Source organism: Lissotriton vulgaris, chromosome 10 (genome assembly GCF_964263255.1).
Source record: "Lissotriton vulgaris chromosome 10, aLisVul1.2, whole genome shotgun sequence".
NCBI lineage: Eukaryota > Metazoa > Chordata > Amphibia > Caudata > Salamandridae > Lissotriton > Lissotriton vulgaris.
Window position 1 is genome coordinate 1,027,704,550 of NC_141698.1, and position 13,729 is coordinate 1,027,718,278.

General features: G+C 47.8%; 1 protein-coding gene across 3 annotated transcripts in view; it reads right to left on the bottom strand.

The window, feature by feature from the left end:
- Window positions 1-13,729, bottom strand: part of CPNE4 (copine 4) — a 1,444,425-nt gene that overhangs the window by 96,809 nt on the left and 1,333,887 nt on the right. For all 3 annotated transcript variants that reach the window (XM_086942069.1, XM_086942068.1, XM_086942067.1), the window contains one exon: window positions 9,442-9,575. In XM_086942069.1, coding sequence (XP_086798195.1) covers window positions 9,442-9,575 — 134 coding nt within the window. The remainder of the gene's footprint in view (window positions 1-9,441; window positions 9,576-13,729) is intronic.

Below are 13,729 nucleotides of genomic sequence, written 5' to 3' on the forward strand. Positions count from 1 at the left end.
CGAGGTAACATCTCTCATCAGCCCGGCTAGCTAGATTCCAGTGGGGTGGAGTGCCTGGGACTCACGTCTGGGCATCCCCAGCGCACTTAGGGCAGCAATTGCAAACAAAACAGGTGATGGACAGAATGTGGATCAATGTCACACACTCACCCCAGTCCAAAGATCTGGGCCCAAATCCATCGTTTTTTTGCACTCCACACCACCCCGGGTTAGACAATGGCGATATGCAAATCAGCTCTGACCCTGTGCCCCATGGGAACAGTCCAGTCCGAACTACAAAAGCCATGTCCTTCCCAGAACGGAATCAAGCATCCGAGGACCGGACCGGTTTCGAGGTAACACCTCTCATCAGCCCGGCTAGCTTGATTCCAGTGGTGTGGAGTGCCTGGGACCCACGTCTGGGCATCCCCAGCGCACTTAGGGCGGCAATTGCAAACAAAACAGGTGATGGACAGAATGTGGATCAATGTCACACACTCACCCCAGTCCAAAGATCTGGGCCCAAATCCATCGTTTTTTTGCACTCCACACCACCCCGGGTTAGACAATGGCGATATGCAAATCAGCTCTGACCCTGTGCCCCATGGGAACAGTCCAGTCCGAACTACAAAAGCCATGTCCTTCCCAGAACGGAATCAAGCATCCGAGGACCGGACCGGTTTCGAGGTAACACCTCTCATCAGCCCGGCTGGCTTGATTCCAGTGGTGTGGAGTGCCTGGGACCCACGTCTGGGCATCCCCAGCGCACTTAGGGCGGCAATTGCAAACAAAACAGGTGATGGACAGAATGTGGATCAATGTCACACACTCACCCCAGTCCAAAGATCTGGGCCCAAATCCATCGTTTTTTTGCACTCCACACCACCCCGGGTTAGACAATGGCGATATGCAAATCAGCTCTGACCCTGTGCCCCATGGGAACAGTCCAGTCCGAACTACAAAAGCCATGTCCTTCCCAGAACGGAATCAAGCATCCGAGGACCGGACCGGTTTCGAGGTAACACCTCTCATCAGCCCGGCTAGCTTGATTCCAGTGGTGTGGAGTGCCTGGGACCCACGTCTGGGCATCCCCAGCGCACTTAGGGTGGCAATTGCAAACAAAACAGGTGATGGACAGAATGTGGATCAATGTCACACACTCACCCCAGTCAAAAGATCTGGGCCCAAATCCATCGTTTTTTTGCACTCCACACCACCCTGGGTTAGACAATGGCGATATGCAAATCAGCTCTGACCCTGTGCCCCATGGGAACAGTCCAGTCCGAACTACAAAAGCCATGTCCTTCCCAGAACGGAATCAAGCATCCGAGGACCGGACCGGTTTCGAGGTAACACCTCTCATCAGCCCGGCTAGCTTGATTCCAGTGGTGTGGAGTGCCTGGGACCCACGTCTGGGCATCCCCAGCGCACTTAGGGCGGCAATTGCAAACAAAACAGGTGATGGACAGAATGTGGATCAATGTCACACACTCACCCCAGTCCAAAGATCTGGGCCCAAATCCATCGTTTTTTTGCACTCCACACCACCCCGGGTTAGACAATGGCGATATGCAAATCAGCTCTGACCCTGTGCCCCATGGGAACAGTCCAGTCCGAACTACAAAAGCCATGTCCTTCCCAGAACGGAATCAAGCATCCGAGGACCGGACCGGTTTCGAGGTAACACCTCTCATCAGCCCGGCTAGCTTGATTGCAGTGGTGTGGAGTGCCTGGGACCCACGTCTGGGCATCCCCAGCGCACTTAGGGCGGCAATTGCAAACAAAACAGGTGATGGACAGAATGTGGATCAATGTCACACACTCACCCCAGTCCAAAGATCTGGGCCCAAATCCATCGTTTTTTTGCACTCCACACCACCCCGGGTTAGACAATGGCGATATGCAAATCAGCTCTGACCCTGTGCCCCATGGGAACAGTCCAGTCCGAACTACAAAAGCCATGTCCTTCCCAGAACGGAATCAAGCATCCGAGGACCGGACCGGTTTCGAGGTAACACCTCTCATCAGCCCGGCTAGCTTGATTCCAGTGGTGTGGAGTGCCTGGGACCCACGTCTGGGCATCCCCAGCGCACTTAGGGTGGCAATTGCAAACAAAACAGGTGATGGACAGAATGTGGATCAATGTCACACACTCACCCCAGTCAAAAGATCTGGGCCCAAATCCATCGTTTTTTTGCACTCCACACCACCCCGGGTTAGACAATGGCGATATGCAAATCAGCTCTGACCCTGTGCCCCATGGGAACAGTCCAGTCCGAACTACAAAAGCCATGTCCTTCCCAGAACGGAATCAAGCATCCGAGGACCGGACCGGTTTCGAGGTAACACCTCTCATCAGCCCGGCTAGCTTGATTCCAGTGGTGTGGAGTGCCTGGGACCCACGTCTGGGCATCCCCAGCGCACTTAGGGCGGCAATTGCAAACAAAACAGGTAATGGACAGAATGTGGATCAATGTCACACACTCACCCCAGTCCAAAGATCTGGGCCCAAATCCATCGTTTTTTTGCACTCCACACCACCCCGGGTTAGACAATGGCGATATGCAAATCAGCTCTGACCCTGTGCCCCATGGGAACAGTCCAGTCCGAACTACAAAAGCCATGTCCTTCCCAGAACGGAATCAAGCATCTGAGGACCGGACCGGTTTCGAGGTAACACCTCTCATCAGCCCGGCTAGCTTGATTCCAGTGGTGTGGAGTGCCTGGGACCCACGTCTGGGCATCCCCAGCGCACTTAGGGCGGCAATTGCAAACAAAACAGGTGATGGACAGAATGTGGATGAATGTCACAAACTCACCCCAGTCCAAAGATCTGGGCCCAAATCCATCATTTTTTTGCACTCCACACCACCCCGGGTTAGACAATGGCGATATGCAAATCAGCTCTGACCCTGTGCCCCATGGGAACAGTCCAGTCCGAACTACAAAAGCCATGTCCTTCCCAGAACGGAATCAAGCATCCGAGGACCGGACCGGTTTCGAGGTAACACCTCTCATCAGCCCGGCTAGCTTGATTCCAGTGGTGTGGAGTGCCTGGGACCCACGTCTGGGCTTCCCCAGCGCACTTAGGGCGGCAATTGCAAACAAAACAGGTGATGGACAGAATGTGGATCAATGTCACACACTCACCCCAGTCCAAAGATCTGGGCCCAAATCCATCGTTTTTTTGTACTCCACACCACCCCGGGTTAGACAATGGCAATATGCAAATCAGCTCTGACCCTGTGCCCCATGGGAACAGTCCAATCCGAACTACAAAAGCCATGTCCTTCCCAGAACGGAATCAAGCATCCGAGGACCGGACCGGTTTCGAGGTAACACCTCTCATCAGCCCGGCTAGCTTGATTCCAGTGGTGTGGAGTGCCTGGGACCCACGTCTGGGCATCCCCAGCGCACTTAGGGCGGCAATTGCAAACAAAACAGGTGATGGACAGAATGTGGATCAATGTCACACACTCACCCCAGTCCAAAGATCTGGGCCCAAATCCATCGTTTTTTTGCACTCCACACCACCCCGGGTTAGACAATGGCGATATGCAAATCAGCTCTGACCCTGTGCCCCATGGGAACAGTCCAGTCCGAACTACAAAAGCCATGTCCTTCCCAGAACGGAATCAAGCATCCGAGGACCGGACCGGTTTCGAGGTAACACCTCTCATCAGCCCGGCTAGCTTGATTCCAGTGGTGTGGAGTGCCTGGGACCCACGTCTGGGCATCCCCAGCGCACTTAGGGCGGCAATTGCAAACAAAACAGGTGATGGACAGAATGTGGATCAATGTCACACACTCACCCCAGTCCAAAGATCTGGGCCCAAATCCATCGTTTTTTTGCACTCCACACCACCCCGGGTTAGACAATGGCGATATGCAAATCAGCTCTGACCCTGTGCCCCATGGGAACAGTCCAGTCCGAACTACAAAAGCCATGTCCTTCCCAGAACGGAATCAAGCATCCGAGGACCGGACCGGTTTCGAGGTAACACCTCTCATCAGCCCGGCTAGCTTGATTCCAGTGGTGTGGAGTGCCTGGGACCCACGTCTGTGCATCCCCAGCGCACTTAGGGCGGCAATTGCAAACAAAACAGGTGATGGACAGAATGTGGATTAATGTCACACACTCACCCCAGTCCAAAGATCTGGGCCGAAATACATCGTTTTTTTGCACTCCACACCACCCCGGGTTAGACAATGGCGATATGCAAATCAGCTCTGACCCTGTGCCCCATGGGAACAGTCCAGTCCGAACTACAAAAGCCATGTCCTTCCCAGAACGGAATCAAGCATCCGAGGACCGGACCGGTTTCGAGGTAACACCTCTCATCAGCCCGGCTAGCTTGATTCCAGTGGTGTGGAGTGCCTGGGACCCCCGTCTGGGCATCCCCAGCGCACTTAGGGCGACAATTGCAAACAAAACAGGTGATGGACAGAATGTGGATCAATGTCACACACTCACCCCAGTCCAAAGATCTGGGCCCAAATCCATCGTTTTTTTGCACTCCACACCACCCCGGGTTAGACAATGGCGATATGCAAATCAGCTCTGACCCTGTGCCCCATGGGAACAGTCCAGTCCGAACTACAAAAGCCATGTCCTTCCCAGAACGGAATCAAGCATCCGAGGACCGGACCGGTTTCGAGGTAACATCTCTCATCAGCCCGGCTAGCTTGATTCCAGTGGGGTGGAGTGCCTGGGACTCACGTCTGGGCATCCCCAGCGCACTTAGGGCAGCAATTGCAAACAAAACAGGTGATGGACAGAATGTGGATCAATGTCACACACTCACCCCAGTCCAAAGATCTGGGCCCAAATCCATCGTTTTTTTGCACTCCACACCACCCCGGGTTAGACAATGGCGATATGCAAATCAGCTCTGACCCTGTGCCCCATGGGAACAGTCCAGTCCGAACTACAAAAGCCATGTCCTTCCCAGAACGGAATCAAGCATCCGAGGACCGGACCGGTTTCGAGGTAACACCTCTCATCAGCCCGGCTAGCTTGATTCCAGTGGTGTGGAGTGCCTGGGACCCACGTCTGGGCATCCCCAGCGCACTTAGGGCGGCAATTGCAAACAAAACAGGTGATGGACAGAATGTGGATCAATGTCACACACTCACCCCAGTCCAAAGATCTGGGCCCAAATCCATCGTTTTTTTGCACTCCACACCACCCCGGGTTAGACAATGGCGATATGCAAATCAGCTCTGACCCTGTGCCCCATGGGAACAGTCCAGTCCGAACTACAAAAGCCATGTCCTTCCCAGAACGGAATCAAGCATCCGAGGACCGGACCGGTTTCAAGGTAACACCTCTCATCAGCCCGGCTAGCTTGATTCCAGTGGTGTGGAGTGCCTGGGACCCACGTCTGGGCATCCCCAGCGCACTTAGGGCGGCAATTGCAAACAAAACAGGTGATGGACAGAATGTGGATCAATGTCACACACTCACCCCAGTCCAAAGATCTGGGCCCAAATCCATCGTTTTTTTGCACTCCACACCACCCCGGGTTAGACAATGGCGATATGCAAATCAGCTCTGACCCTGTGCCCCATGGGAACAGTCCAGTCCGAACTACAAAAGCCATGTCCTTCCCAGAACGGAATCAAGCATCCGAGGACCGGACCGGTTTCGAGGTAACACCTCTCATCAGCCCGGCTAGCTTGATTCCAGTGGTGTGGAGTGCCTGGGACCCACGTCTGGGCATCCCCAGCGCACTTAGGGTGGCAATTGCAAACAAAACAGGTGATGGACAGAATGTGGATCAATGTCACACACTCACCCCAGTCAAAAGATCTGGGCCCAAATCCATCGTTTTTTTGCACTCCACACCACCCCGGGTTAGACAATGGCGATATGCAAATCAGCTCTGACCCTGTGCCCCATGGGAACAGTCCAGTCCGAACTACAAACGCCATGCTGATTTGCATATCACCATTGTCTAACCCAGGGTGGTGTGGAGTGCAAAAAAACGATGGATTTGGGCCCAGATCTTCGGACTGGGGTGAATGTGTGACATTGATCCACATTCGGTCCATCACCTGTTGTGTTTGCAGCACCAGCAAGGACACATGAACAGTCCACAACTATCCCTGGAGCCAGTAGCAGCTCAGGCCTAACACATCACCAGCCCAGCTCCAGCCCTGACACATGAGCAGGCAGGCTCTAAACAAGGCCCAGAGCACATTGGGCCAGACTCATAAACACCATCTTCTTGAGAACTCCCAAGAACTGGAAATCCTTTCTGTCCATTACTCCTCACACAGGTCATGCTGCTTACAAATTTTGAGTTCTCTTAACATTTCAGGGCAGTTTTCCACCAATGTAAGGATCCTGTAACCCTTTTATCCTGATGTGATTTTCTATTTATGATTGTATATTTGCATATTGTCCCCTTTGTTTGCTGTTCATTACGCTCATATGTAAGCCCTTAATCGCTTGGTGAAATTCACAATTAAAAACATGGCAATATCATGACCATCCATGACTGAACATAAGTTATGTTAAGTGAGCTTATAAGGTGCATGTGACTCACTCCCGAAAGGAGTTTCTTGGCACTCCATGGAACAAAAAGGAAAGGTAAACATTCAGAAGAGCCAGGTTTTCAGCATCTTCCAAAATCAGAACAAGATCGAAAATGCAGAGGAAGGCTGTTCCAATGATAAGGGGCTAGGTAAGAAAAGGAACAACCTCCAAACCTGAGCAAGGACTTAACACGTGTTTATCCTCAGGCCACAAATTTCTACTCGGACAATACCGACTCAGCTTAGCTCGTACGTAGGGGCAATTCTCCACAAAGGATTTCCCTGTAAGACATAAGAGCTTAACCCGTTTGCTGCTTCGAACATTCTGCACCTGTGCGGAGAGTTCCATTAAACGGGAGGGGCTGCGTCGGCCAACGGACGTGCGCAGCACTACGGAGGTAGTGCTCGCGACAGCCGTTGGCCGACGGAAGCAGAGAAGAGGTTAAACAAATTGTTCTGCCCTACTGGTAATCAGTTTAATGATCTCATCGTGGGTACAGGAGGGGAGCCATGAGGACGTTTACAGACAAGACAAGCTGCCGTATTTTGTACCACCTGTAATCTGGAAAGAAGGGTCTAGTTGGCTGCTATCAGCAAAGCATTTCCATAAGCCAGGCGACTCATAAGGAGGGCCTGGATAAAAGTTCTCCTTGACCTCACTGGAAGCCACTGTAACATTTCTTTAAGCAACCGCAAAGTGCCATAGATAAGCCATGAATAACCAATGTTTATTTATGACCATAAAACACAAGGTAAAAGATAATAAATGAAAAGAAATTAGATGAAGCTGTAATATGCAGAGTAACATACTCGTCATCAGCATAACATATTTATACCTTTATGAATTCCATGTGAATTAATTTAAAAGCATTCATTCTGTGCCTTATTTATGTGATTTACGTAGAGAATGGAGGTTATGTAGCAGATCATGTGAGACTATGTATTCTCGTTTGTCTTTGTCACAAGTCTCGCATTCATGCCTGACTCTAACATGGTCACTTATTGTTTTTTATTTTTCAGCACCGGGCTGTCATCTTGTGGGCAAGGCAGTGATAACAATGATGGCTTATAGGGCCACATGTACCAACAATTCCTTTAACATTCCCTAAATAGCTTATTTAAGTAATCGCTATTTAAGGAATGCAAAATGGTTTGTTAGAAAATAACGATTACTTGATAGCGATTCCTACAGAGTCGCAATTAGGTAATCGCTATTAGGTAATACCACTCCAATCGTTCCTATGGAAAGGCCCATAGATGCGAATGGTTTTGCAGTAACTAATTTGTGATTATCTAAGAATGCAGTAGCCTCATTGATCATGGCCATTTTTATCCACACCATAGTTTTAATCCAAGAACCTCATTGATACAAGGACATTTTTTACCAACTCCATAGTTTTAACCTACAAACCATTTTCCTCCAAAGACAGCAAACATATGTTGGATCGCTGAAGCAGCATCCTCATCAGGCTGGAAATATAAAATGCAGGAAAGTGTCAAGAAGCCAAGCCGTTTCTTGCTACTGGCCTAGGATCTGGAACTCTCTCTTCAGTCAGATATTGAAAGCTGCCCCACTCCTGACATATGGAAGGAACGGAAGACCCTGCCCTTCTAGAAAAACCTCATTCATGAATAAACTTCCTGATTATAAAACTCAGCTAGTAATTTAATTTGTCCTGTATACATTCACTTCCTCATTCCCCATCCTTTCACCAGGCCCGGACTGGCCGTTGCGGGCACCGGGCAATCCCCCAATGCGCCGCAAGGGTGGGGGCCGGTTTTGGGCTCTGGGGGCCGTTTTTGTTACAGGGCCGTTTTTGCAGCATAGCTGCAAAATCGGCCCTGTAACAAAATCGTCCGAAAACCGCCCCCTGCAAAGAACTCGGTCGCACCCCCAACCTCCTCCCTGGGGCCTGACGAGCACTTTGCCAGGGCCGGTTTTGGTTCTCAGTCCGGCCCTGCCTTTCACCTCCACTGTGCTCTTCTTAATAACCCATTCTTTATAATCAGTGGAGGAGCGTCGCCCCACTGCCAGGAGCAGCAAAAAAAGGAACAAATAAAATGATAATAACGGAATGATATTATCATTTGAATTTTTACTCCTGCTGCAGCATTGCGGGAGGGGGTGGGGCGGAGCTGCAGGGGAGGAGTGGTAGAACACTCCTGTGAGCAATGACTGTTTCGTCGAACAGTAATGCACACTCCCCTGTTCTCCATGCACGCTGCATTACAGCCTGCATGGAGAACATGCCAACCCCTACAGGCCCTGCCTGAGTGCCGTGTCACAGCGCAAGACCAATCACAACACTGCTTTGCAGCGTTGTGATTGGCTTAGGGTTGGGAGGCTGGCTGCCTGTTTCCTGTTCGGACCTGGAGTCGGACACAGGCAAGCAGTAAAGAAGACGCAGGACTCGGCGGTGGTGGCAGCAAGGTACGTTTTATTTTTTTATTATAACTATTTTTTTTTTAAAGCAAGTCGCAAGTTCCCCCATCCCCCCGCCCCCACCCGCGAGCCATGCTGGCCACCCCTGTTTATAATGTGCTCTGTTGCTTTCTAGTTAGGATTGCACTATATAAACCCTCCATGTATACATTCATAAATGTTTATAGTGCAGTTCCAAATTTTGACTCAATCAGCTACTGGACAGGTAAAAGTGGCAATGCGTAACTGTGTTCATCAGTCTGGTATCTGCACAATGCCCTGAAGCCTAGTTCTCAAATGCATGTACCAGCCTGGTCAACAAACTGAACTTGCATCCACAAAACACAGATACTCCACAGTCTGGATGCACCATTTCATTTGATGAAAGTATTGTCTGCCTAATCCATTCCTGGTCCATGCATGTGGATGCAATGTGCTTTAAATTATCTGAAATGATGGACAATGCACCATACTAAGCTGGGAGAGGCCCCTGTCCTTACCGTGGATTCTTTCGTGTTAGTCTCCTCTGAAGCAGACTTGGCTACCTTCTGGATGATTGGTGCAATGTTGGTTGGACCATAAAGTTGCAGCTTTGGAAGACAGTTCTGATAGGCTTCAACAACTCCTTGAATTCCTTGAGAAAGATAGAGGAAGACAGATACAGTACATTGAAGCAGATTTCATTTACACAGCTGAGTACATCACCACTTCTCACATTGTCCTGATATTGTCTTTGTGCCTCACATTTCAGACTACACACAGACATTTGTCACCAATATATTAGAGGCAGCTAGCGTGATATTAGACACTATTTGAGCCCCTCCATGTCAACATAGGTTTGACTCATTGACTCACTCATCCCTAGGACCTCAGCAGCCTCCTACTTACTGTTGATGGGGCAGGGAATGGGAATGAGGGGAAACTGATGACAATAGATGTTAGATGTTAGATGTTAGATGTTAGATGTTAGGTTGGTCTTCTATAGCGCACGGCTACTCCAAAGGAGTGTCCCGGCGCTTTAATTAGTGACCGGAAAAGACAATAAAGATGACCATAAGAATTCTATGCCTTCATGGCCCCTGAGACAGGAGGTCAGGAGCATAGTGGCAGCTATGCCAATGGGCAAGCAAGTGGTAGCAGCTGCAACCTCAGGTTACTCCATGTGATGTTCATTAAACAGCATCTCAGTTTAATTGTCTGTGGTTGTCAATATTCTCACTAATTACAATTTATTTTCCCATGCTGACCTCCCTTGTCAACATCAATGTCAAATAGGGTCTATCTGCAGAACTGTCTGATCTTTGGGTTAAGAAAGCCAAGCGTGCTTGTGGGTTTTACAAGCAAGTCTTGGTGCATGAACCGTGGCTCGTGCTAACAGCCTCTAACAGAGGTATAAACAATAGCTACTGGGCTGTGAGATCTTCTGACATCTGGCTCCTGAGGCTCCTGGAGACATGACTAATTAGTGCAAGGGTTTGTGGAGTTATGACAGCTTCTCTCATCCCCTGACCCCAATTAAAGCAGCAGAACAACATCATTGAGTGCCCTTGGTTCCATTGTTGGCTTCTTTGAATTGGACTTGCTCTTTACCCAGACTAATCACCAACTTTGCTAACTTGAAATGATTAGGAGTTTTCCAATTGTTACTACAATATGCTAAGGAACAACTATGGCTGCCTGCATGCAGCGCATTACAAGTCAACGAGAGCCTGCTCCAGGCCAAGTCTGCAGATTATCAGTATTAGATCGATTTAGTCAGAATGTGCCCATATAAACCAGTAGACAGGCATTGAGCACTCCTGTCTTAACACGTCACATTATAAAACATGGAGTACCACAAATAGCTCTTGTTATTGGTCAGACAGATTGATGTAATTACACAGCAGAGGGCTCAAATAAACCAATGACACTTAGAAAAGAAAAGGGAAGTTATGGAGTGGATGAGCATCTTTGTGGCTATCAGGTCAATTGGGGTGTGCTGTTTTTGGCTTGTCTGTAGTCTAGTGGAGGCGGTCACTAGTGTGGTAGGGATCATGCTGTCAGTGCTGTTGTAGAGAAGGGATGTTAGTATTGTAGTTGTCTTCAAGCTATTACTAATGTGATATCAATGTGACTGTTTGTGGCCTGTGTGATATGAGAGTAAGTGTGTCTGTACTGTCAAGGGCGTCAGTGTCAAGTGCAGGTCTTCTTAGCATTGATGACAGATGTTTCTTGACACGAACAAAAGGGCTGCCACTTTGGTTTTCCACGTCTAGTCCAAAGTTGAAAACAGGAGTGAGAGGATGTAACTGATAATCAGTCCTAAGAAAACGTCAGTTCCTTAAAAGGAAAAAATGGGAAGGAGAAAAAAACCCTTTAAGGTAACCAGGCATATCAATACAGGAAGGCAACAGAAGAGCAGAAGAAAGAAGGAAAGTACCAGGCTCACTGGCAGTGAACTGGAGAGAGAAACCAGTAGAAGAACGGTGATGCAAGGTGTCCAGTACCCTGTTCATTGCCCATTTATACAGTAAGCAAGAAGAATTATCGGAAACAGGAAATTGTTAAGTAGGTCATTATACTCCACCATGATAGACTGGGCATCACATCCAACAAATGGTGATATTGTCAGTGTAATTCCAGACATGGATCCCAGCTTTATAAGAAAAAAGGATTTGGGTTCTTTTGTAGCAAAGAATGGAAAGTTCAAAAAAGGGCAAGGCAATTCATCCACTGTTCCTATACTGACCCTCGATGATGAATGATCTTAAATGCTAACACAAAGCAAGGAAAACATCTGAAGGTAATGCAATTAACATACCTTCCACCCAGACCTGTAGATGGCAGTGAGTGGAAAAAGCCTTGCACAGAGTGAGAAAACATTCTGGGTTAATATTGGTTAGTGGAGCATTTACTTAAAACCCCTCTTATGTCCCAATTTCGTGATGGTTAGTCTGTGCAGTGACCGTCATGCTGCCACTTATGTAGTATGCAGTAGATCTGTCTGTTGCTTGGTGGTGATAAGCCTTGTGTGTCTACGGTTTATTTTCAGATGACCCTTGTATTGTAGGAATGCTTGGGTAGCCGTGTGCTAGTCAACTTGCTGTCAGGTGTTGTAGGACTAAACGTCTTGATGTAAGGCACAAATATACATTGTCAGTCGTGGGCTAGCATTCGGCTTCTCAGTAGTGCAGTGGGCACCAAGCAGGCATTAGTGTGGTGGGGGTTGGGAATCATGAGATCAGTAACGCAGAAGGAGTGGATTAGCCTGTGCTTGTTTGAGGTACCTTCTCTTAGGAAGTGTTGGCATCAATGAGCTGCTAGCAGTTTCATGAAGATGAGCTTGTCTCTGCTAGAACTGAGAGCAGTCTGCCATTGGTGTGAGAGGGTCAGGTTTCTATAGTAGACTTGGGACCAGCTCCCAGTAGTATGTTGGTCATCAGCAATATAGAGGTCTAGTTTGGACTTGTCTGTCTACAATTAGAATACTGTCAGTTGGGTGTTGGTGCCAGTTTTTTGTCATGTCCATCACCACCCCCTGTTGTTTAATTATTTTGTCCACCATAAGCGTGGAAGGTTATACTCAGACGTGCGTCCCTAGCTCATTGCACCATCAGGATTCAAGCAAGCCGGGCGAAGACAGCTGAAATGCCAGAAACCGGTCCCCGGTAGCTTGTTTCCTTCCCAGTGAAAGAATTGGCTTGGTAGTTTGGTTTGCCCTGTTCCCATGATACACTGGGCCAGGGACAGACTAATTTGCATATAGCCAGGTTCTGAGCTGGGATGGTGCAGTGAGCTAAAAAACGGTGTTGGATTAAGCCCTGATCTCTTGACTGGGTGAGAGTATTCTGCTTAATTCAGAAGCTCTGTCCATCACCACCCCCTGTTGTTTAATTAGTTTTTTGTCATAATCATGCTTGTTTACTTCAGATTAGTCAATCCATAAAGCACACAATATAAACAAAGATAATACAACACTGTAACAGTTACATGAAATGTATAGTGCCATCCGTCACATGGATACATAGTGGTAGATGAAACGCAGCTGATCACTAGCTTGAAACAACTAGATAGTGGGCCACCCTCAGGCTCTTTAAATATGCTAGTATAAACGGATCACTGACATAATATCGAATTCACAAATATAGAAATACCAAAATAACGAAGAAAAAATATAGAACGCAAAAATATCGAATTCCTATCTACAAACAGGTAAGTACAAAAATATCGAATCAAAAATAGTTTTAAAAAATATAGTTAGTCAAAATATCAATTTTTTTTAAAAATGCCTTAAAAGTAATTTAAAATTCCTGAAATAATAAATATAACATTTACTATTACCACTCCAGTGAGTGCAACAGTAGGGAAAGCGTTGGATAGCGTAGGTGTAAAAATAACTATTCCCACTCCAGTGAGTGCAACAGTAGGGAAAGCGTTGGATAACGTAGGGGTAAAAATTACTATTCCCACTCCAGAGAGTGCAACAGTAGGGAAAGCTTTCGATAGCATAGGGGTGAAAATTACTATTCGATATTAAATTACTTACCTTCAATTCGATATTTTTCACCACTATATTCTGTCCAAACGATATTTTGTCCATTCTATTTTTTGACTTCCATATTTTGGTAATTCTATATTTTAAATTCGATATTTTGTTACCGGCATGAACAGTCCACGGTGTCCTTTGAATCAACCATCGCATGCATAATGCCACTGCTATCATTCATTAAAAGGAAGTTAATATAATGACTTAAGGCGACTAGATTGAAAGAAAGAGCATCTTTAAGCTTATTAAACACATTAACAAGC